Source organism: Acomys minous (assembly GCF_964271855.1).
Source record: "Acomys minous genome assembly, chromosome: 4".
Classification (NCBI taxonomy): domain Eukaryota; kingdom Metazoa; phylum Chordata; class Mammalia; order Rodentia; family Muridae; genus Acomys; species Acomys minous.
Window position 1 is genome coordinate 8215968 of NC_140486.1, and position 25268 is coordinate 8241235.

Below are 25268 nucleotides of genomic sequence, written 5' to 3' on the forward strand. Positions count from 1 at the left end.
GGCTTCCTGCACAGTTCCAAGGCCAATGTTCCTGAAGTTTGTGTGGCACAGGGCTGCCTTAGTGACTGGGGGCCCTGGGACCCTTCTTCCTCTTAGGCTGGGAGAAGGCAGTGTCCACAGAGGCCACCGGTCACATCTCCTCAGTGGAGGCCGAGTGTGCCTCACCCTTGCCATCATCCTCAGGAACACAAGTGCTTTGCACCTGGCAGCCGTTTGGATTCTGGAATATTTGCACAGATGACAAGGCTCCCAAAATCCAAAATGCTGCCCTAGCATCTGAAGCTCTGTTAGCATGATGTCACTGCTCAGGATGTATCTGATTTCTGAGTACTTCAGGTTTATATGAGGGAAAGTCAAGCCAGATGTAATAAATTTTCATGTAGTAAATAATTGCAAATACTCAGAGCAGGGACACAACAATGACCTCTGACCCCAAGAGCCGATGCACTCCACACACAGAGAGCTGTGCCCTCAGAGCTGATAGAGTGCATCTGTGAAAGCCAGAACATCGAGCATGCCCACACTTTGTATACGTATTCCCTCTGTCCTCAGAACCGATACAGTCAAGCCAAATTGAGCATCCATGACCGGACACTGAAAGTAGCTGCGGTTGTAGAAAGCCTGGAGAGAGAGATGGAGCTGTTGTGCCTCACTGGGGTGGAGGACCAGCTGCAAGCCGATGTGAGGCCTACACTTGAGATGCTGAGGAACGCAGGGATCAAGGTACAGGCTGTAGCCTCTGGCTGCCTAAACTGCTTTCTTGTTGAGTCAAAGTAACACAATGCTCCTACTTAAGGCTCCTCTCTGGCTCTTAGTCTTTTGAAGCAGGGCTCTGATTCTGTGCCTCCCTGTGACACATGTACTTTCCTGTCAGTGTCTAGCAGGTGTGAATAGCCTGTGGTTTCCTCACTTACTTTTCACCATCAAAATCATGCATCATCAGAACTGAACATAAACCTTCCTGAAATATCTTGAGTCCTCGCTGTAACCAGATCACCTAGTAAGCTTCTGTGGTCCTGGGTACATGTGAGTGTCTGTACCGCACTCTAGGTGGCACTAGTGAGGAAGGCGGTTAGTACAGGAGATCCCAGCTCCCTGCAGGCTTTGAGTTTCTCTTGCTGGTGAATCCTCACCTCCTGAAAAACCGTCCACTTTAGAGCTGGGATCAACAGAGACCAGTTGTGAGGTAGAGTCCTTCAGAAGTTTCTCTCTGCTCAACTCCGCTCCGCTCCACTCCTGACGCAGAGCATGTCCATCACTACAAAGTTAGAGGGAAGCCACTCTTGCACGTCTGCCCAGCCACCAGTGCAGCACTGTGTCTTTCCTGTGGGGGTGTCCAAGAATGCAGATTAAAGTGCAGAAGGGGTCCCCCCTGCCCCTGTCCCCCTTTCCCCCAACCTCCCACCCCCACCCCCACTCCCGCACTGCTGCTCACCACACATGAGTTCTCCACTGGTCCCTTGTGGCCACTACCTAACTCTCCAGGACTGCCCTCTCTCCTAGGTTCTCCCCTTGCCCACACATTCTGCAGATCTGCAGTAGAGACACAGTGTTTGCAAGAGTCCAGCTAACATTCCTTTGCCAGTGAGTTGGTTTCTAGGGTAGCATTTCCACTGGAGCCATTTTCCCTGCCTGCTATGCTGCAGTCCTCTTCCTCGCTCACCTCTTTATGCCAGGTCTAGCACTTACAGTGTAAGTTTTAGTTTAAGGAAACCGTTTCCTTGGGTTTCAGTTTAGGGCTGGGGTTAAGGCTAGGTTCTGTTAGCTGCTTTCTTAGCAACTTACAGAAAGTTTATTTTGGTTCTGCTTCAAGGATTTAAAACTAATGTTGAAGATAGTAGGGGGAAAGTACCGCTTGGCTTTGAAAGAAAAACACTGCAGCTGGATGCGGGAGAGGGAGACAAAGTGAAGGAAGGTCAGAAGCACAGCATCTGGCTCTACCTTGATTGCCCACCTGGTTCTGAGCATTGTGAGCAGGGCCTGGCACGAGTACCAGTGGTAGCAGATGGCATACAGTGAGGTTGCACCCATGTCAGAGCATCACCAAGGCAGAGCTCATAGTAGGACAGCAGTTCACACTCAGCATCTCAGTCTTCTGCCTTCAGTTATCCCTGCAGCCAGAATGCCAGATGAAGAAGTGGTGGGTTAGGAGCAGGTGACCTGAGTTTTATGACTGTCCGTACTAGATTATCAGTACTAAGGTGGTAGCATTCCTTCATATAGAACGTCAGGTATTTGTAGTAATTCTGGGCTGCAGCGCATACGACCTGTCTCTATAGGACTTGTTCTCTTCACTCATCCCCATGCACCACCTGACTAAGATTTCGCTCTGAAGCAGCGAGTGTAGTCATTATCAGCCATAGCTTAATGATGTCCCCTGAGTGACAGGTTGCCCAGGGTGGCAGTGCACACTGTGCTTACTAGGCTTGTCATAGTAATCCTCGGTCATTGTAGGTGCAGTAAAGCTAATGAAAGTATGCTGACCAAACAGAACAGCTACAGCTGGTTATCCCACTAGAGTAATCACTATGCCTGTTTCCACAAATACAGCTTTCTACATGATAGAGAATCTGAGAGACTCCTAATAATGATGAAATTAGTAATGCAGGAGTTTTTCTGGTCCCCTATTATTTTACTCCTTAGTAGCCATGGGAAACTTTTTCTACTCATGATCCCTTTTTTGCCTAAGAGACTTTTTTGCATGACCCTAATTTGACATGACTGTGATTCTCAGCCTGTGGGTTGTGAGCCCTTTGGGGATCTCATATTGGATATTTACATTATAATTCATAACAGTTGCAAAATTATAGTTATGAAGTAGCAGTGAAACAGTCTTATGGTTGGGGGTCACCACAACATGAGGAACTGTACTATAAAGAGGTACAGGGTTAGGAAGGGTGAGAACCACTGCCCTAAATATATCCAGAATAGACTTACAAAAGAAGCATCTACTGATGATAAATCATAAAGAATTTTATTTTTGAAAATTCTTTAGCCATATGATTTTACCATTCATTAAAGACAAAAGTAAGTTTATATACTAATGAGGTAAATGTCCTTTTATCTTAATATGCTGAATATTTGATACAGCAATGTGTAGAGCATCTTCAACACAACTATTTTATTTTTAGTTGCGAATGCCACTTGCATAAGTACATAGCGAAGGGGCAGAGGTTTATTTAGTACCATTTCAGAAATTGGGAATTCTGTCTCAATTCTAAGCCAAAATTGATGGGACAACTTTTTATGAAACTCAAATCAGCAACTCAACAATTTTTAGAATAAAGCACTCTTAACAACACAATCCAAACACATACTAAACACACACTGAGGGTGACAGCAGCACAACATTAACCGTCTCTGCTTTCACAAGTAAACCATTGTGTCTGGGGAACAAAAGAACAGTTTGTGCAGTAAGCTGCTGCAGCTCATAACGTTCAGTAGTCGAGAGTCTGAGGCACAAAATTCCAGACAGTGTTGACGGATGTTGCGTAGCATGGGGCAAACACAGAGCAGAGTGTGTGTACTGCATGTTGAGAGCCAAGGCTGCAGCAGAGTCCTGTGTTGCAGCCCAGAAGAACTGCATGCTCTTGCACACTTGATCGTGTTCAGAAACATTTTCATTGCTGCTTTTTTACAGCAGCCATCCTTGAGGGCCCTGTGTCCGAAGCTTTCTCCATTTTAAGGGTCAGTAAAGTGACCATACTTCCTTCCTCCACTGGGCCCAGTGTGCTCTTGGCTTGCTTTACCTCATCCCTGTTGTGAAATCCTGTTGTGAATGTAATGTATAAACATCTGTGCACAGAGGTACTTTAAAGACTCAGAATTGCATTATTGAATTTCACAAGCTTAAATTATTTCATAGATTTGGATGCTAACGGGCGATAAACTGGAAACAGCTACTTGCATTGCCAAAAGCTCACACTTGGTGTCCAGAACACAAGATATTCATATCTTCAGACCAGTAAGTAGATTTCTAACTCACTTTGAATTGTTAAGTACCTTTTTTCAAGGGGGGGTTGTTTTGTGTTTTTTCCCCCTGAGACAAGGTTTCTCTGTGTAGCTCTGGCTGTCCTGGAACTCCCTCTGTAGAGCAGGCTGGCCTTGAACACAGAGATCCACCTGCCTCTGCCTCCCAAGTGCTGAGATTAAATAATGGTGTATGCCGCCATACCCAGATAAATTGAATGTTTTATCTTAGTTAAATTGTATATACACTAATTGCTAGATATCTTTAAAAAGAAATCAATGTTGGAGGTTTTTTTCTTACCCTATAAACACATGTTGAATGGCTTTGAAATATATTTTGATGATAAACAAGCTGTAAGTTGGGAGGCATTTTTCTCCTATACAGTTCATATTGTTGTTACTCCCTATTTCAAGTAGACATGCTGAATAATTTCCTTCTCAACTTATAAAAAATGTATGTTGCTTTTAAAGCACATGTTCTCTATTAGCTGTACAGTGGGGCAAAGGTTACTTGTGAGAGACATGTGTAGATACAAAGCAGAAGCAGCGCTAGCTGCTGCCGGTTCAGATTAAAAGCTCTTCTGTAACAAACGCGAAGAGCGTGATGAGGGAATCTGAACCCATGTGCTTACTGTACGTACTAGTTAGGATGAGTTTAACTCAAACAAGAAATATAAGTGTTTGGGTCATGATTGATGGTGGGCAAGCAGGCAGATGTGGCTGTGCCTGTCTGAATAAAGTGCTTGCGCCTACAGAAATGGTTATTTCAGTATCATTTACATGTAAATGTATTTTATTCTGAAACATCAGAACCACAAATTATGCCCTGCAGACTACTACCCGCAATTAAATTATTAATGCTTCTGATAAAACTTCCGATCAATTTTTGTTGACTTTTCGGAGTTATAGCACCACAAATTAAAATTTTCACAATAAAACCTACCTACTTAAAGATGAGTTGGAGATTTGGACCATATGAAACTTAATTTATTTCACTCCTATATCATTTCTTTTATGCCCCATAAAATCTTCACAGAAAGCATGTGCAAAGCCAGTGGATTGATTTCTGGCATGTTTTCATTCTAAAATTAGTATTTCAAGAGGACGGCTTGATCTTACTCTTTTAGGCGGAAGTGGATGGGATGAGCTGAAACTCCTGGCAGAGATGACAGAAGCAATCCCATCAAACTATTGTATTATTGCACCTATTATGAAGAAACATGTTTAAATAACACCCTAGTCTGAGTGCTGGGATTACAGGCGTGTGCTACCACTCCTGGCCTGAGAAGGTTTTTTATAATTGGAGCATTTCTCCCGTGGTTTCATGACCATAGATCAGAAAGCAGTCTCTGAGGTGCAGAGTCTATAAGGACCTGGCTACAGCACTTCTGTTCATAGCTTAAGCACCTTTAAGTTCTAAATACAGTTCCTAGCGGATCCTGTGTGTCCCAGAAAATGCCTTGTTTCTTCCCTGCATTTTCAATTTATGAAGCTTTTTTTCCTCCTCCAATGAAGGTAACCAATCGGGGAGAGGCCCATTTGGAGCTGAATGCATTTAGAAGGAAGCATGACTGTGCACTGGTTATATCTGGGGACTCTCTGGAGGTACTACTGTGTGCGCGCGTGTGTGCCTGTCTCCTGTGCTCGCCATGTATATGCCTGAATATGTCTCTGTCTCAAAAGGTCAGACTGTTCTACAACTGTGTGTCTTAATTCTGAGATAGGACTGGTCAGTAACGTTCCATGTTCTGTTTGTCCGTCTGCCTCTTAAGACTGATCTCTGATAAGTGTGTATCTGCCTACCTTTCCAGGCCAGTGGATCGGGGTTCCTTGAATGAACTCCTGAGTGGCCAGCTGCGCCTGGCTTGGCAGTTGTGCAGGTTCTGTTTGTTTCACCTGTGCAGTACACGGGGCTCCTGACCATTGAGTCCTGTGCCTCACTGGTCCTCGGCCGGAGTTCAGCAGCTCAAGGCCCTGTGCTGGCTCTGGGTCCCCTGCTCACTGTGGATGGCATCAGCCTCCAACGGTCATGACAGTTCAGCCCGCCATCTTTATTCTGTGTTTGTTCAAAGCAGTTTTTCCAGGTGTGTGTGTGTATCTATGTGGGACATGTGGCTGCCTGGGAAGAGGTGGTGGGCTGTCCAGTCAGCCTGAGGCACTATTCAGATTCTCACAGCACTGGAGAGTGTAGAGCCCTAAAGCAGACTGAGGGGAACCCACTGGGCCAGTTGCTGTCTGTACTTACCTCAGTGTGAGGTTTACAGCCTCGTGGGCACTCGGTTGAGATACCAGCTCCTCCTGTGTCCCCTACTCCAGTCATCCTGCGTTAGCACACTTGGGATTGTGGGCCTCATAGTGTAGCCTCACATACCATGGGTGGTTTTTAAATACTGGTATCTTCAGAGCCACACTGCAGTTCTGTTAAGGGTTGCTAAGGTCAGTTTGATCTTTTCTGCACTAACAGCTTCATTCATTTATCATTCTGACGAATCCCAGCATAGCTAAATTATGACTTTGGTTGCATCAGGGCCTAGTGATCAGGAGATGGTAATATGTATATGTATGTGTGTATGTACATACATATATATGTGTATACATATTAATATTAATATGTTCCAAATACTTTTTCATAAAAATTTTTTTATAAAATTTTCTTATATCCTAATATGTTCTGAAACATCTTGTAAATAGCTAACAAAAAGTAGACCTCTTACATGAGATTAAATGTTATATAAATGAGAAATCCAAACCAAAGAAACAGAACTTAAGATAGTTGTAGTGTGTCAAACTGAATGCTGGGAGGCTGCCAAGGCAATCCTTAAACATGACTTTAGGTACCCTCATCCCCCTGAACAGAGTGAAAACAGGAGAGCACAAATGGCCACGGGCCCTGCTCAGGCACACAGGTAGAAGCAGGTTGCACAAATCCTGGCTATAATTATAGAAGGAACTTTTCCACAGCTCCTGGCAGAGGGTACACCCTCCACCACCACCACCACCCCATGAAGCTTGCAGCTAGGGCTGTGGTCTCTCAGAGATAAGCATTTTTCTTCTGTTGGTAGCCTTTTTGGCCACATGACCTGAGGACCTGCTCTACCAGTGCCTGACCTTCATGCTGGGAAAAGCCTAGAGTTCATGGAGAGTGAATGAGACTCTGTGCCCTTTAGACAGGTCTGTAAGATTTGGAGTTTCTCAGGCAAGGCAGGGAACTGAGAACTGGAGCTGTCACTTTGAAAGGGCCTGTAGTATCTGATATCGTGGATCAAACCGAGACCTCCACCAGCCACATGCCTGAGAAGCACTGAAACCAAAATAGGAATATAGGCAAAAGATGTTTATATCCTGGCTCCAGGGGCAGACACACATCTTTTGGTCATATCAGCCTGGTCAGAGGCTAGACCCTACTAAGAGCCTGGCCATCCCTGCTCATCGCCCCCTCCTGTACAACTGAGCTGTCTGCCCCAAGGCAGGTTATAAACATGTAAAGTTTGGGGGGTATGGGAGCATAGTCCCAGATGAGACCCCCAAAATGCAAGTATGCTTACTTTTAGACTGAGGCTTTCCCACAATTCCCCTTACCTCCACTTGAGCCCAGGGTTGTGTGTTAACAGTAGAGTCACAGCACTGTCTCCCAGGTCTGCCTGAGGTACTATGAACATGAACTTGTGGAGCTGGCCTGCCAGTGCCCTGCTGTGGTCTGCTGCCGCTGTTCACCTACCCAGAAGGCCCACATCGTCACCCTGTTACGTCAGCACACCAGAAAGCGCACGTGTGCCATCGGTGAGCCCGCCCAGCTTCAGCCATGCCATGGGTGGGCGGGTGGTGGGAGAGTATGCCACCTTCCTGTCAGCAGTGAAATGTGACAGACAGCCAACTTTTTGACATTTACAGACAAATTGTGTTATGTCTCTAAAATTGACTTCATCTACCTTACAGGAAATCCTTAATAGTCCCTAGCAGTGGTCTAAAACACAAGCGTGTAACAGAAAGATATTTTATTTAATCTCCAACTCTTGGTGTCTCTCAGGTGATGGAGGAAATGATGTGAGCATGATCCAGGCAGCTGACTGTGGGATTGGGATTGAAGGGAAGGTAGGTTTGCGCTTTTGTCACACGCATACCTCCTCATTTGATTGTTAATGTCAAGCCCCATCCTGGGAAAGAGGTCAGCAGCCTGTCTGCCATTCTGTTCCTCGGGCTTTGCCATGGCATGAGGTAAACAGCAGGAAACAAGCCTCCTTCAGCATCCTTCGTAGCTGGGAGTGTCTTTAGGAACTTTCTCGGGTCCTCTGTGCTTATGACCCAGGTCAGGTGTCACTAATGCCCTGTATACCTTACTTGGGCCTGCCCTAACTCCTCAGCTCCTCCTCTGCCCTTCACCTGCCTTGTTCTCTGTGTAGGTGTCCCTTTCTCCTGCCAGGTAAGCCATGGTTGAGCTTTGTGTTTGTCTCAACCTTGATTGCTCCCTGTGTAGTCACCCAGACTAAATATATACAACAAGACCTAGAAAATTTGCACAGCTTAAATTTGGCTTTTCCTTTGGCTGCTCTGTTCTGTTCTCCTTCAGAATAGCTTTGAAAAATTAGAGGCAGATTGCTTTTGCAAATGTAAGGTAGCAAAGGTTTGGAAAATTGCCTTGGAGAAGTCTGGGACCAATGTTGAGGTAGCGTGTCCATAGCCAGTACCACCCACTTCTTGTTTTCTGTGCTACTAATACATCAGAGCCTCTTCCTTCTTGTGAGAAGCAGCTGACGTCTGTCATGTTCCCAGGCTCCTGGTTCTCAGCCACTCTGTCTGCTGCAGATGGATGCATGGCATGCTGGGAAAACCTTTGGGGGTCAAGCAGGCACTGCCCCTCGTGCTCTTTAACTCACATGTACTCTACACCTCAGCTTTGTGTGGTTCTCAGTATGTGCTGTTTCTCAGGAGGGGAAACAGGCCTCACTGGCAGCGGACTTCTCCATCACACAGTTCAGACACATCGGCAGGCTGCTCATGGTGCACGGCCGGAACAGCTACAAGCGCTCTGCAGCACTCGGCCAGTTCGTCATGCACAGGGGCCTCATCATCTCCACCATGCAGGTATCAGGCCTACGCCTGGCACGCACAGCAAGCAGTGACTTCTCTGAGGGCTGTGCCATTGTCATGAGAGGTGACCCCCTGGGTTCAGTGGCTGTCTTTGCATTCTAATGAGATCCCTGCATGGAGGTGGGTGACTGTGACCAGTAGCAGTTGTGTCTAACCTATGGTATTCTGTGTTTTAAGGCTGTGTTTTCTTCAGTCTTCTACTTTGCATCTGTCCCGCTGTACCAGGGATTCCTTATGGTAGGGTAAGTGAAACGAATGTTCTCAGTGCCTCTCAGCCTCATGTATGTGAGGACTCTATCCAGAACAAGACATGGAGGATGCTCTGAGTGACCCTGTGCACATGGGCATTTGAATCACTAGCTGCTATGGAACCTTAGGCTGACGTTGAAGGAATTTGAAAACACCACACACATAGGCCTGTGAGTCTGGGCTAAGTTTCTCGTTAGATTTTGTCTTCTTGGGGAAGCCATAATTTGTGTCAGGAACCATGGCAGATCTGAGGCTTTATAAAAGGGCACTGTGGCATAATGAGAGGGGCAGAGCCAAGGGGCGGGCACATGCCAGCACTGCCATCCGCAGGGGTTGAAGCAGGCAGGCCACAGCTGCAGGCCTCCTGAGCCTGCCCCTGTCCCAGTGGGGATATGACTGTATCATGAAGAGAACGGGACCAGCCACCAACCAGGAAACAAGGGATAGAAAGCCCTGGGATGTCTTCTTAACTCTGGGAGAGCCATGACTAGTCCATCCCTAGCAACAACTAAACCCTGCATTCCAAGACAGCCACTGAGAAGTCTTGGACAAGTGCTTCAAAAGCATACTGTACACATGCTGAGATTAAATTGCCCACCAAGTCTGAAAAGTAAGACTCCCTCTAAGTAAATACTGGTAATTTCTCCCATCCTCCTCCTCGGTTGTTAGACCTAGAGATCATATTAAGTATGACAGTCAGTGTGTGACCACAGAATAAAAGCTGTCCCCTGCGACTATCTGAGTCCATCAAGGCTCGTCATACACCTCAAGCCAGGGCTCTGTCTTGTAAGCAGAAAGAAGCTGGAAAGTGACAGTCATAGTGCTGACCCTGGTGTAGCCCTCACTGTTTCCCTCACTTGGGGCTGTCCTGCCCTCCCTGCTCAGCATGTGAGAACAGTGAGAGGCATCTGGGAGACTCAGGACCATGCTGGGGCAGACTGGAAGGGACTGGCTTGGGTGCCGCCCTCCTCTGTGCTTGTACCAGCACCTTTCTCTGTGGTATTCAACTAACCTCCTGGCCAGTCAAGGACAGACAAAGCAAGCTCTTTCACCTGCAAGCTGATATAAGTACATTCTAAGCCGGGCATGGTGGCACACGCCTTTAACCCCAGCACTCAGGAGGTAGAGGCAGGCGGATCTCCTGAGTCGAGGCCAGCTACAAAGCGAGTCCAGGACAGCCAGGGCTGTTACACAGAGAAACCCTGTCTGGGGGGTGGCGGGGGGGGGGGGGGAGTACATCCTAAGTGCATGTGACCCTTCCCACAATTCCTAATAGCTTTAGCTGACAACAGGGGAGTTATGTCTCTTAACTGTGAGGTCCTGTGAATCACGTGTTCTCCCTCAGACCTGCTATCCGCTGTGAGTGCTGTGTCTCTGGACTTGCTGCCTTCTTCCACCTCACCACATCATCAATGCAGGCACTACACCTATGGCTTTGCCTCCACAGCAGCCATGTCTCTTCCCACAGCAGAGCTGCCCTCTCTCAAAGATCTGTGTATCCTGTCGGGGTCACCCAGGGAACCCATGATCATGTCTCAGTGCATAGCTTAATTGTGTGAAGTGCTGACAAGGAGACTGTGGGCCTCTGGGAAACCAGTGTGTTTCTGACAGCATTAAGTGGTATAACCCAGAAAAGGAAGCCTATATCTCAGCCCCAGGTGTGTTTGCTGCCTCCCACCATTGCTAGCTATGGCCTTGTGAAGTGCACACGGTCTCCTGAGCCTGCTTGATCCAACAGGAAGTTATGATGAGGAGCTTTTGGTATTATTGTGCAGATGGGCTTCTTGCAAGTGTTTGGCACAGAGTGCAACAGATCTTAGGCATGCAAAAGAGGCCAAACTAAATATGCCTCTGTCTGCTGTGTGACTAGAACCCATCGTGGTGACATTCCATCCTAAAGAAGTAACACATTATCTGCACATAAGCTGGGACAAGCTGAGCATAGCGGTGTTTATCTAAATAATCCCAGCACTTAGGAGGCTGAGGCAAAACAAGTGAGTCTTAATCCAGCCCTGGCTACAGAGTAAGACCATATGTCAAGAAGGAAGGGACAGTGGATGTTTATGCCAGTTTTATTTACAGTATCCCCAAATTGGGAATAAGCAGGATGTATTTATGCAAAAGAACAAGTGGTTCAACAAGTGTGGCTTATCCACCATGGGACAGCATTTAGTTGAAAGGAATGTACAGTGCACAGCCAAAGCCACAGCCTGTATCTCCAGGGCATGGCACAGAGTGCAGTAAGCCATCCACAAGACTTACCTTCTACCTGAGTCTTCACAGTAGCCCTAAAATGACAGAGAGAGAGAATAAGATACCAAGCTTAAAAGGGTGAGTGTAGTTGGTGAGATGGGTGTGCCAGCAGGCTGTGTGTTCAGTGTCGATCAGGACTGCATTTGAGTAGTAAGTGTAAGAAAGTTAAGGTGTCTCTGCAGGGATCATTCAAAGTTCAATAAGAAACTGGACATGGTAGTACAACCTCGTGTAATCCCAGCACTCAGGAAGCTGAGGCAAGAGCGCCACGAGTTCAAGACCTGCCTGGGCTCCCTAGGAAGTCTCCGTCTTTCCTCAAAAATAAAAAGTTAATAAGAAAACTCTCATTTTAAATGGAGGATTCTCTCTGTGTTTGTGGTTTATACAACAGTCTCTGTTACCCTAACAGTACTCAGGCTCCAGAGTAATCTAAATTGCTTGCTACCTTGGGGGTTTGGTTTGTTTTTATAAATTTTTGTTTTCTGATTTTTGAGGCTTTGACTTACCTGTGATCCTAGAAGCATGGTCACAGTTGGGTCACACATGTCCATCGTCCTGACTCCGCCTTGCTTTTCTAGGTATGCGACCATCTACACCATGTTCCCAGTGTTCTCCTTAGTGCTGGACCAAGATGTGAAGCCAGAAATGGCGATTCTCTACCCGGAGCTGTACAAGGACCTCACCAAGGTAGGCCCAGTGCCAGCCTCCTCCATTGAAAGCACACCAGAACAAGGGAGGAACAGCCTCTGTTCTGGGGTAACATACAGTCTGGCATGTGGCAAGCATAAGAAAACAGATTTGAAGTATGGTTTAAAAAAAAAAAACTAAAACAAAACCTCAATTCTGTAATAGGCATGTGATGTTACACATAAGGATTTAACAGGTGTTTGACACATTTGTGAAAGTTGCATGGATTTAGCGAAAACATCCAGGCCCATGTCCTGGTTGCTGTAAAGGACCCTCTCCATCTTCCGTTCTGCCTGCCTAGCTCCGTCACCATGTGAGAAGAGCAGCCTCCTCTTACTCAGTGTGCCGTTCTGCACTCTCCAGCTTCAGATCCCTAAAGCTCCTGACCAGAGGGGTCCTGGGCACTCCTAGGTCTCTAGCTGTGGGGTTCAGAATTACACTTGGAAAGTGGTTCTCAGTGTCTCTGACCCAGAGACATGTTCTGTTCTGCGGGGATTGTGCAGAGCATGGTCTGCCCAGCAAAGATTGACACTGCCACGTGAAGAGGGCCCTTTCAGCTTGCTGCTATGCTCTTAAGAATAAGCTGTTCCCAAGGGTGTTTGAAGCCAGCCGCCTGTTACACCCAAGCGTATTTTTAAAGCTAGAAACCGTGAGGGTGAGGGTAGAGGAATAGCTGAGTCCTGCTCTAACTTCAGAATTTTCTACATGGCTAGCTTTTCTTATACTGGCACAGTGGGGGGGGGGGGCACAGGGGGGACAACCCACTAACCTCCAATTAAATTTAGATTTTCAATTGATAACCTGAAAGTATCAACTCCAATTTTATAGCATTGGATATGGTATAGTGAAGAAATAATTAGATTGGGTGTGCAAGGAATTATTTGTCAGCATAGCTGACCATTAGCAGATTAGGATGTAGCCTCGCTGACTGCTAACAGACTAGTTTGTGATCCAGCTGACCACCAACTGACTGACTAGACTGTATGTAGCTCAGCTTACTGCTAACCAACAGACCAGACTAGTCGGCTGACCATCCACTCACCAGGTAGGTGATGGGAAGTCATACTATGTTGGGGCTTTCATGGTATTATTATTAAACGGACCAAACTTATAAAACAATAAAACCTCTTAAAAGAGCTATAAAGTATCCACGTAATTCCATCTTCAGATTAAATAAATCATCACTATAGCATAAAATAAGGGATAGATGTCAGCCATTATCGTGATGATAGTATAGTTACAGCTACCAGAAGAGAGTATCTCAAATTTATATGTATTACAACTAGAAGCAACACTTTGAGTCTAAAATCCTGAAATGAGACCATTGTGATAGGATCACGGCAGGGACATAACTACAGGAAGGTATTGGAAATTAGTAGAGCTTTAGTAGCTCATACATTTCCTTATCCACAGATATTCTGCACATGTTTGCTTAACAAAAAAAGGTGGAAAACAGCTCTTGATACAAAAAAAAGCCAACTTTTGACACGACACCCCCACCCTTCTTAAGTGCATCCCATTAAAGTTAGGACACTGCAAATCATGTTGCTCAGTGATGGCGCCGACTCAGAGTCCAGGAGGGATTCTCAGCAGCAGCACTCTAGTAGTGGCAAGCATAGTCTTCCCCAGGCATTGGAAGCATAGCGTTTACCACTCGTAAGGGCTTTGTAAGGACCCACCAGCATCTAAATTACAGGCATCTACACTACAATAGTGACATACATACATACATACATACATACATACATACATACATACATACATGGTCACAAGTGTCTAGGTAGCTCATTATCTCTAGCTGTATATTCATTATTAGCTCACACCATGTAAATACAAGTTTCATGTGCAGTATGAACTGTTTTGCTTCTCATCCAGGTCAAGTGGCAGTTTTGTGAAGGTCAACAATTCAGAATGTCTCAACATCACAGAATGATCCCTGCATTATTTTAGATTCAGTCCCCATTTTCTCTGCGTTCTCCTTTTCCATGATCCAGAAATCTGTCGTTTTTATTTTTGTAGTATCTATTATGTTACAAATCTGATATGTTTCAAATCCTTCAAAAACTAAGTCACAGCGAGTGGATTAAGTTGAGCTGTCTTGCCTTACGTAATCAGAAGAAACGTTTCGAAGCTTTTCATTTCTTCTGAACATTTTGACAAGACATCCACATGGCTGCTCTTTGTGTCCTTTAATAATCATGGATCAGAGATGTGCCCATGCTGGAGGCACCTGCCAGAGCTGAAGGACATGAGGTGCACTCCCTGCTCCTGATGAGCCTGTATTTTAGCAGCAGAAGAAACCATATTTCTGGCAAATGCAGGGTGGTAGCATGGCACAGCAGCATGAAATAAGCCATAGCTTGTAACAGTCGCCCACTCATCATATTCTGAGTTGCTCATTCAAACCCAAAGCAACTTGGGGAGGTGGGGAGGGGGCTGTGAAATAGTCACTGTTCTGTTGCTATGAAGAGACACCATGGCCAAGGCAGCATTTCAAAGCAGGGGCTCTCAACCTATGGGTCATGGCCTTTCTGGGGATGGATTGCGTATTAGATGTCCTGTATATCAGCTATTTACGTTACAATTCATAGCAGTAGCCAAGTACAGCTATGAAGCAGCAGTGAAATACTTTTATGGTGGGGGTCACCATAACATGACAGCTGTATTAAAGGATCACAGCATTAGGAACCACTGGTTCAGAGCATTGGCCCATAGCCAGCATGCCAGGGAGCGAGGCACCAGAACAGTAGCTGAGAGCTTACATGTGCACCTGACTGTGCGTGTCACAACTTGCAGACCTGTGCACTGTAGAATGCACATTGCAATGAAGGAATCCAGGCTATAGCAGATAAATCTCTATCAACTCACACCAGGAGTGATGTGTGAGCGTGGGCAGTGTCCTGAGTCGCTCTGGCTTACAGAAAGCCTGCAAGGACTGTAAATGTATTTCTCGTAGGGAAATCTTCTGTGTCCTTAGTGTGCAGTGAATATGTACAAACATGTAGCTAGTGAGAACAGCCACCTTATGGATGAGACGCATGGAGGTAAGGGCTGGGTTGGAGTTGGGTGTCAGTTTGGGCTCCTGGTTTTGTTGAAGACACAGAGTGCAGATGTCCATGAGCATGACTTCATAAAGAAACATGCATCTAACCATTTGCCTGCAAATTTCATGATTTCCTGATCCTGATGGAAGTAACCCAGAGCCAGGAAGACGCACATGCTATGTACTCAGTTATAATTGGATCTTAGCCATATAGAACAGGATAAACATACTACAGTGCACAGACCCAAAGAAGCTAAGTAACAAGGAGGACCTAAGGGAGGATGCTGAAATCTCATTTAAAAGGGGAAATAGAATAGACAGTGGAAGTGGTTGAGGAGAGGGAACAAGGTGGGAAAAGGAAGGCAGAGAGAAATGAGGGTAGAGATCAGACCTGGGGAGAGCAGAGGCAGGAGCACAGAGGGCCTGCAGAGAGAAGAGGAACCGTGGGCAGAGGCACCTCTGACAAGCTGGAGACCTAGAACAGTAGCCTTCTGGAAGGATATGGGAGTGACTTTAGCTGAGACTCCTAGTAGCAAGGGCCATGGGGACTGAAGAGGCCACCCTCTTAACTGAACAAAACTCCTAGTGGAGAGAGGGAACACTGACCCACCCACAAAAATTTACCCTGCCTATAAGAGCAGAGATTGAGGGAGTATTCAACCATTGCTTGGCCCAACTGTGACCCAACCCATGGGAAAGACCTAACCGCTGACACTATTGGTGATATTCTGCTATGCTCACAGGCAGGAGCCTAGCATAGCTGTCCTCTGAGAGGCTGTACTAGCAGCAGATCCAAACAGATGTAGAGACTCACAAACGTTGGGCGAAGCATGGGCAATCTTGTGGGAAAGTGAGGAATGGATAGAAGGACCTGGAGGTGACACCTCCACAAGACCAACAGAGCCAACTAACCAGGGCCCAGAGGGCTTGCTGAGATTAAAGCATCAATCAAGGACCATGCACTGGACCTAGGCCTCCTGCACAGATGTAGCCAGTGAGCAGCTCAGGCTTCATATCGATACCCTAGTAAGGGAATTGGCCATGTCTCTGACTTGGACTCTGTTGCCTGCCTTTTGATCACTTCCCCTCTGGTGAGGCTACCTAGCAAGGGCACAGGGAAGGAGGACGTGCTCAGTCCTGATGCGAGTTGATGATCTGGGGGAGGTGGGCCCTCCTTTTCTGAGGTGTAGGGGAAGAGGGAGGGAGGGGCTGGGAGGAGAGGAAGAAGAGGACTACACTCAGATGTGAAGTGAATAAATAAATTTTAAAAAGAAAGAGGAACATGCATCCCTGCTCAGCTTATGATAATGACCTGGAACCAGTGACCCTGAGCACATCTCGGGCCAGTGTTCTCCAACCGATGGAGCTGGGCCCTGGAGGAGGAGTAGATTCCAAGTCAGGCACAGAAAACAGAGGCCAACCTGAAGCACCGTGGGACACCAGAAAATAAATAATTGCTGAAGAGTCAGTAATGATGGTGTTGAACTAGAATGTGATTCAACCAGAAAGAGCTCCCTCCCAGTGGAAATGAGGCGCAGACTAGGTCTGCGCTAGTAGGAAAGGGCGCAGTGCCAGAAACTACTGTGAGTAGCCCCGGGAGCACCTAGGAGAATAGTGAGGACGACTCCATTGGGTATTTATTCTGCTGAAAGTGTAGTCCCAAGATGTTCTCTTGGTTACCGAGAGCAACAGTTTAACAGTACAAGCCCCGTAGATACCACCTCAGCAAGCCCATCCAGTCCATATGACCAGTGACAGTCACCAGAAGACATAGCCTCCTGATCCTCAGCTATTTTGAGTACAGTTGTCCCCTGGAAGTGTCCTCACCACTTCATTGTTAGAAGGCAGCCCCAGGAGCCAGACATGATGTCAGATGCCTGTAATCTTAACACTTAAGGCGCAGGTAGGAGGGCTGCCATGAGTTTAGGACAGCTTGAGTTGCAGTATACCAAGCACTGGTCCATAGCAGACTGGTGTGTTTGCTCCCTAACAAGACAAGTGCACATATGCCTGTATTACCTCCCAACATCTAAACTGACCATTCTGGTCTTGCTGCATTTCAGAAAATTTGTCTATCAAGCAAATCTCTTTACTTAAAACACTAAAGTTGTTTTCTGAAGTAAAATTAGCACATGCTTAATTATGGATGGATTTTATGACCAAAGACCAAACACGCTATTGTCTAACTAGAGAGATGCTCTGGGAAATAGGTGCTTGGCCTGCTGGAGTCTCCTGCTCTTCAACCCTGTGTTAACTAATAAATTACCATACAGCTCAAGTCTTGTGCTCGTTGACAGCAAGGGCTTGGGCTCAGTCAGCATCTCCATTGATGGACACTTGTACTTAAATAAAAGTGTAACTATTGTTTACAGTTAAAGTACAACTTGAATTTTAGTTTTCACATGTATCTGCATGTGTGCATGTGCCCCGCATGTGTGCAGGTGCCCACAGAGGCCACAGTGTGTTCCCATCGCCTGGGACTGGAGCTGTAGGTGGCTATGCATGGCTTTATGGTGGAAGGGCACTAAGTTCCTGTAACTGCCATGTAGCACACCTTCCTATTCATGTACTTTCATCACTAAAAGTCCCCAACATACTCCAGTTCACTGTGGCGTCTAGGCTTTGGTGTGTAACTACTGTCACTCATCCTGATGTGTCTCCTGGGTACCCATAACAATCCACCTTTCCTTGTGGGCACATAGAGCCACATTTGCTACAAAAACTCACTCCCAGGGGAGTGAACCTGGAGGAAAGGGATACATTAAATGTAGGACTTTGAACTCTGATTCACTGACATCACAAGATGCAGGCAGACATGCAAGCGGGAGCTGAAGGACAGGACCAGGCTCTCCCACTGTTGGCCTATGCGTGCAGGTGCCTCCCTGACAGGCCCACGCCCATCCTCCTCTGGCTTCTAGCACCTGGTGGATCTCTAGCTCTGAGAGTAAGGGCATTGAGCCCTGACCGTGTGTCCTTGTGTTGCCATATCTTAAGCTGTGAGGTTCGGTGGGATGAGCATGAGCCGCATCTCTTGTCTCTGGCCCAGCCTGGGAGCCAGAGTACACGAGAAACCGTCCCACCAATCTGTGTTGGAGTTCCCTGACAGGACTAACAAGTCAGAAATTTTTACTCTAGCTGGAACAAGACATAACTCGAGTGCCATCACTATTTTTATTTGGGGGAAGGAGGTCCAGAGGAAACAGAAAAGTAAATATTTATTTCCAAAAAGTAACAAAATAGAAGGAAAACATTTTTATCACAGTCTTTATCTACTATTTCAATCAAATATTTGTCTGTAGACACTAATTTCTGGGTTACTAGGTAGCCAAGGACATGGCTGTGGCTTAAGGATTCCACAGATGAGATGAGAAGGCATGAGACCCAGGCAACCACAGGCATCAGCACACACCCATGCTGCCCACCCAGGCAACCACAGGCATCAGTACACCCACGCTGCCCACCCAGGCAACCACAGGCATCAGTACACCCACGCTGCCCACCCAGGCAACCACAGGCATCAGTACACCCACGCTGCCCACCTAGGCAACCACAGGCATCAGTACACCCACGCTGCCCACCTAGGCAACCACAGGCATCAGTACACCCTCACTGCCCACCCAGGCAGCCTGTGCAGGGGACAGCATCACCTGAGGTATCCTTTTGTTAGGTGAGGACAACATAGAAGTGGGGGTGTTTAAGGAGCTCCCCATCCTCTGCTCCTTGGGAATATAGTTGGGCACTGCATTCTGCTCTTCTAATGCGCTATTCCACTGTTCACCCCAGGGGAGATCCCTTTCCTTCAAGACCTTCCTCATCTGGGTGTTGATCAGTATTTACCAAGGTAAGTCTGGCCCTGATTTTACCAGACCAAAGGGGTGTGAGTGTGGGTGTGTGGGTGTGAGTGTGTCTGTATCTGTCTGTGTGGGTGTGTTAGCAGTACTGTTTTCTGTTTTCACCTGCAAATTAATTTTCAACAGCTTAAAATTTCTTAAACAGTTAAATATTGGCCTCTGTTTATCTTGTAGTTAGCATTCCAGCATGTGCATGTGTGGATTAATATTCTGGGAAGGGCTTTGTGCTTTGGTTTTGGGGTTTTGAATTTTAGATACAAGATCTCTTGTAGCCTAAGGTGGGTTCAGTCAAATTCATGTAACCAAGGTTGGTCTTGACCTTCTGATCCTTCTGTGTCCACCTTCCAAGTGCTGGGATTACAGGAGAGTATCCCCATCCCAATTTTGATTGATGCAGATGATCGCCCTACTTGGCTGCACTCCGCGCCTTAGACTGGTACTGGTTAGCTGTTGTGTGTCAGCTAATCAGCGCATTAACAAGCATTTTCCACATCGCGCTGTACATGACTTTGCTAGAGTGGTGATAGTAAGGTTTTGGACATCCGTGTGTAACTGGGAGCTGTTGGCCCCTGCTAGGGCTCCAGTGAGGGCTGGGTTATCTTAGCACACCTGGCTGGCAGAGCAGAGCGCTCAAGTGAGACAGGAAGCAACCAAAGGGGAAGGTGGCTTCCTGCGTATCTTTAAAGTCTGTGAGTCTCTGCAAATGCCACAGTCCAGCATCTGATTGGACTGTCCACCCCCATGCACTGTCTGTGTTCCTGGTCCCTGTTGAGTGTGTGTGAACAGCCATTCCTGTGTGCCCTTTCTAGCTACTTTACATAGTAATGGCGGTGCCTAGGCCAGCAGAGGAGCTGCCCTGAAAGGCCCCCCTGACTTTGTTGCAGGCGGCATCCTCATGTACGGGGCGCTGCTGCTCTTCGAGGCAGAGTTTGTCCATGTGGTGGCCATCTCCTTCACAGCGCTGATCCTGACCGAGCTGCTCATGGTGGCCCTGACTATCAGGACATGGCACTGGCTGATGGTTGTGGCAGAGTTCCTCAGTCTGGGCTGCTACGTTGCCTCACTTGCTTTTCTAAATGAGTATTTTGGTAAGTATTGTAGCTTTGATTCAGTATCTATAGGTGGTCCTTCACCCTTTGTTGTCATCTCTTCAACACCTTACATTATAGACAGTGCATAGCAGGAAGCTTGTTTTAAGGGAAGATGGATCTGGCGCTGGTTTATAAAACTGAGGCCTTCCCCGTCCTGCTTCTGCCTGTTTCCATCATTTTCCCTACAGAGGTGAGCTATTATGTTTCCTTGGCAAAAGCCACGGACTCCTTTGGAGAGGGTCTGGGTAGCCATGTCTGCAGAAGTTACAGCAGCCAAGCCAGGCTCCTGATTAGCCTTAGGCTCCTCACTCTGTGAAGAGGGTGTCTTTACAAGCACTTCCCTGCAGTGGATCAGTGCCTGTTGCTTCCAGTGCGTTCCTTATGCTAGCTCAAGCCCAGCTTACAGTGACTTGCCAGGTGGCCTTGGGACTATGGGCTCTCCTGAGCTGCTTTTCCTAAGGAAAAGGTCCCAAGTGAAGTGCGCTGGGTTTCCGCAGGAGCTCATCTGTAAGCCTACACACCTCTGTCCTCAACACTCCCAGTGCCTCCCATGCCCCTCAGCTGGTCCACTCTCGCCTGGCCCACTCCGCTATACGCCGCTAGGTTTCATCAGTCATCTTCCCCAGCCAGAGTCTAGGAGTGACAGAAGCCAGGTCATCACAACTAGGTCAGTGTGGCTGATAATACAGTACCGTGTCCTTTTAGACCTCTTCCTAAGGTCTGAAAAGCCAAGGCAGAAAGAGAAGAGAGGATGCTGTGCTCACTTGAGCATCGATGAGTTCGGCGCCTCGCTGGGCTCCTGGAGTGTGGAAAGTCCCAGTTTCCTAGACTTGAAAGCAGAGAGTGTGCGCATGGTCAGTGCACACATGGTGTGCATTCTTACAGCTGCCTGGAAGCCAAGCAGTTCCTTCCTGATCCAAAAGATAAGCTCCAGCCTTCAGGAAGTGAGAAACCTTTACATTGTGTCCTTCGTACCCACAGCGGCAGCAACAGTCTCCATCCACCCAAGTTAGTCACAGACCTCAGGTCCCCACACCTCACACAGACACTGACTTCGGGGTGATGAATGTGAAGTTTGTGCATTGATGAATTTGAACCGGATTCTGGATTAAAGCCTCAGTGAGTGAGTTCGCTTGCCACAGGCCGTCACTGTTCAGGCCAGGCAGGGGATGAGGCAGAGGGGGAATGCAAAGAGTTAGCTGCACATTAAATCTATAGACATATGGATATGTACATGTAAAATGCCTGGGCCACATAAGAAAGGACTTTCAAATGAGAATTGTCACCATTATTTTCCCCTGGCGTGTGGTATGAGCCACATTACAGAGCAAGGTTTTACCTTTATAGCATTCATTTCAGAATGCATCTCTCATTGTACACAGACAGGAAGTCAAATACTAGGGCTGGAAACCAGTGATCATCCTCTAGCTCACCTCTGTGAAGGCAAACATACATACTGTAAATAGGACTTACACAGGTGACACAGAAGAGCCGGTCACAGGGCCATGTTGCCTCTGGGACCCATGCTCTCCTCTGCCGATTGCAGTTGATGGTGTCGTCTCTCTGCCAGGCCAGACTACACAGAACAGGTGCCATGCGTGTGAGCAGGCATGAGAAGCCCCAAGGCCACTCAGGTGGAGCGGAGTCCTGAAGTGGGCATTCTTAGACACTAGCGCAGACTCAGAGAGCGTATCTGGGTGTTTGCTTCCAAGTTACAGTGACCTGATTGTTACATTGCCATTCAGTAAGAGACTCTGTGGCGGTAGGCAGGGCATGAAGGCTTAGCCCCTAACCACAAGTGCATTTCATGCTAGCATTCTACGGCTTTTTAATGCATTTCTCTAATCAGTAGCTAACTCACCACTGAAGATGTCTGAGCCTCTTTTAATCTATCCTTCATCTGCTTTGTTCATGTTTTCTCTTGGCACAGGTATAGGCAGAGTATCTTTTGGCGCTTTCTTAGGTAGGTAAAGTTATTATTCCCTTCCAGAGTATAGAAATTTAGCAAAATAGAATTGGTAAGCATGCTTAACTAATTCTTTAAAATTTCAAATAAAAACCAGTCTTCCTCTAACTCGGCACTTGTCACCTCACCAAAACCTCATGAAGCCACCTGATCTACCCACCTATATAATGTGTGCCTAGGTGCTATTTGGCTAGGTGAGGGAGGTTGGGGGTCTAGCCTGCTATCTTTCCCTGTAAGTTCCAGCTGGAGGCTCTCTCAGCTGTGCGTGTGCATGGCCTGGGCTCCAGTCCCCAGGGTGAGAGTCTGTGACTGGGAAGCCAATCCTCTCAGCCCAGCTGCTCACAACAGTCTGGGGGTTCTGCAGCCTGTAGCCTCTAGGGCCCATATTAGGCTTTTCACACGAGGACTTTGATGGCCTAGTTAACAACAGAGTGAGCCTGGGTCCTCTGAGCAGCAAGGCACATGTCCTGTCAATCATGTGAAAGTCCTATCTACCTGTTAGCCATGCGTAAGCCCTCCCCAGGCCAGCTGTGCTCACTGTGTTGAGAGAAGCACAACTTAGACAGGTGTATAAATTGCACAGCTGGGCAGGACAGACTTGTGTGCACAGCCATGATGGAGCCTGTGGCTCTGGGGATCCTGAGGGGCTCAAGTCTGGGCTGTGGCTGCGATCTTAGGGCCTGGGAGCTCCTGTAGTTGGCCCTCACTCTCCAATCCCTCCTCCTGACAGATGTTGCCTTCATCACAACCGTGACCTTCTTGTGGAAAGTGTCAGCCATCACTGTGGTCAGCTGTCTTCCACTCTACGTGCTCAAATACTTGAAGCGAAAGCTGTCCCCTCCCAGCTACTCCAAGCTGTCCTCCTGAATATGACATGAGGCCAGGTAGAGACACTCATGCGCTGGGCAGCATGAGGGACTGTCACTGCTGGTGAGCTGAGGGCTGAGCTCACCCAGCCTTGCTCACTAGTGTCTGTACTAAAGCAGCTTGAACAGCTACTGAAAGAAAGTGATTGCCTCAGCACAGCTGGGCAGGGCTTAGTTCCTGGGCACTGGAAGTGTAATTTCTGCAGTGGTCCAGCATTCGGTTCTGTTCTTTGATGGTATACTGTAGAAAGCCATTTCTGCACAGACTGGAGATACCATACCTGCACTTGCCACTGCGCCCTCAGCAGACAGTGGGCCTGCTCGTCCACCCTCGGCCACTGGCACACTCCTCTTCAGATGCAGTTTCGCTTTTCAGTGGGCACTACACACATACAAGCCCAAGTGGCCAAGCGGTGACATTTCTGGTTTCCTAATTCCGTTGCAGCTATGAATGTAAACCATTCCTCAAGGCACTGCTGTTAGCTGATAACATTTTTATATCCATAAAACCATACTCAAAACTGTTTACGTAGAACTCAGCTGTCCTGTGCAGCTTGGCACCACCCACGATGCTTTGCTTCCTGAGTCGGTGTTCCAGTCCACGTGGTTATACTCAGTCTGAGCTGGTGATGGCAGATCCCTGTCGAAGGCTGCACTGAGGACTCCTTGGAGGGATGCTGGCCTTAGAGTTAGCCCCAGGCTCTGTGTGTGTGTGTGTGTGTGTGTGTGTGTGTATGCGTGTGTGTGTGTGTGTGTGTGTGTGTGTGTACACCTCTGTACCATGCAGTATATTCCTGTCACAGCTGTAGTACAGTGGGCCTCTTTGCCTCAGCTCTGCACACCCTAAGGCAGGCTGTGGGAGTCTCCTTTGCACTGGTTTTTTGTATATGCTCATGCTCCTCAGCTTGATTTCCTCTCAAACATGGGCCCCTAAGATCCCAACTCCTTGGGGAAGGACAAGCTGTGTGAGTGGAATGCTGAGGAGACTTCCCTAACAGGCCGTGGGTCTGTGCGGTGGACCCTCTCCCCAGGCTCCTATGAGTACTGCTTTTCAGAGGAGAGACTTCCTGACTGAAAATAAAGCTTCATCCCCACAGTGCCTTTTGACTTGACCATCTTTATTATTTTAGTGGAAACCTTCAGGGTGCCTGAGCATTTCCTTTCCAGACAGAATCAGTCAAGAAAAGCTGTTTCTTACATTCCCCACAAGGTGTCACTGTTTGTTGTCAGTTCATAGGCGGGTTTTCTTCTCCCTGCTGAACGATGGAGCCCAGAGGTCACTGGCCAGCATATCTGACTGGACATCATGATATCCCCACCCCTTTATTAGTGCAGGGTGAGTTAAGGATGCTGGATTCATAGAAACGCCAAGAGGCCACGAGCCGAGGGCACATTGCTTGGGGTCAGGGCATAGACTGAGGACAGATCACTCACTCTCCTGGGTTCTGTTGAGAACTAGAGCACACACGGGAAGCTAAGGAGCATGGTTGTGAAGTTACAGCCTCAGAAAGTGATGCCACCATGAACCTCTGGGGTTCAGCAGCTTTGGTGCACAGGCTTTCCCACAGTGGTGGACACGGAGCAGACATCAGGCTTTAAGTCTTCAGACGCTGAGGTTGCACAAAGTCCTAGTTACAGACTATGGGAGGCCAGCGTGGTTCTCATCCATGAAGTGAACATAATCCCCCTCAGGATGCCGCTGCTCAGGTCAGATGGCACAAGGATGGGAGGAAGCTCAGCAGATGCCCGGCACACAGTGACTCAGAAGGCCCTGGGCTGGCCTGAAGGAAACAACTGCTTAATAAAGGACCACTAGACCTGATAGAGCTCCGCCTATGAAGTGGCTTGTCAAGGTCAGGGGAAAGAGCCACCTTGAAGGGCAGCACTGACTTCCTGCCGGCTTCTGAGACAACCTCGCTTGATGTAGCTCTAAATTCTGGAGCTGTCTTGGCTCCAGACATTCTCATGGACAGGCTTGTCTGATGGTGAGCACCGCGCAACCCTCACGGGGCCTCTGCAGGCCTGCTCCTCTGCCTTGTGCAAAGAAAGGGCCTCTGCACTATCCAGGGCTCCTAGTTTTGACCTTGCTCCCTATTGGAAGCTCCAAAGCAGGAACCTTTCACAAGTTCCTCCAGTACACATAAGGATGTGACCAACATGCCCTCGATCATTACATGTAAAAATGTGTATGTAAGGAAGCTGGGG

General features: G+C 47.5%; 1 protein-coding gene across 6 annotated transcripts in view; it reads left to right on the top strand.

The window, feature by feature from the left end:
- Window positions 1-24162, top strand: part of ATP9B (ATPase phospholipid transporting 9B (putative)) — a 193618-nt gene extending 169456 nt beyond the window's left edge. For 3 of the 6 annotated variants that reach the window (XM_084780966.1, XM_084780971.1, XM_084780970.1), the window contains 12 exons: window positions 553-723; window positions 3866-3964; window positions 5485-5574; window positions 7605-7749; window positions 7997-8061; window positions 8896-9051; window positions 9235-9299; window positions 12138-12246; window positions 19073-19130; window positions 20025-20228; window positions 22162-22194; window positions 22928-24162. In XM_084780966.1, coding sequence (XP_084637092.1) covers window positions 553-723; window positions 3866-3964; window positions 5485-5574; window positions 7605-7749; window positions 7997-8061; window positions 8896-9051; window positions 9235-9299; window positions 12138-12246; window positions 19073-19130; window positions 20025-20228; window positions 22162-22194; window positions 22928-23064 — 1332 coding nt within the window. In that variant the 3' untranslated portion in view covers window positions 23065-24162. The remainder of the gene's footprint in view (window positions 1-552; window positions 724-3865; window positions 3965-5484; window positions 5575-7604; window positions 7750-7996; window positions 8062-8895; window positions 9052-9234; window positions 9300-12137; window positions 12247-19072; window positions 19131-20024; window positions 20229-22161; window positions 22195-22927) is intronic. The other 3 variants (XM_084780967.1, XM_084780969.1, XM_084780968.1) reach the window with 3 other exon arrangements.
- The last annotated feature ends 1106 nt before the right edge of the window (window positions 24163-25268 follow it).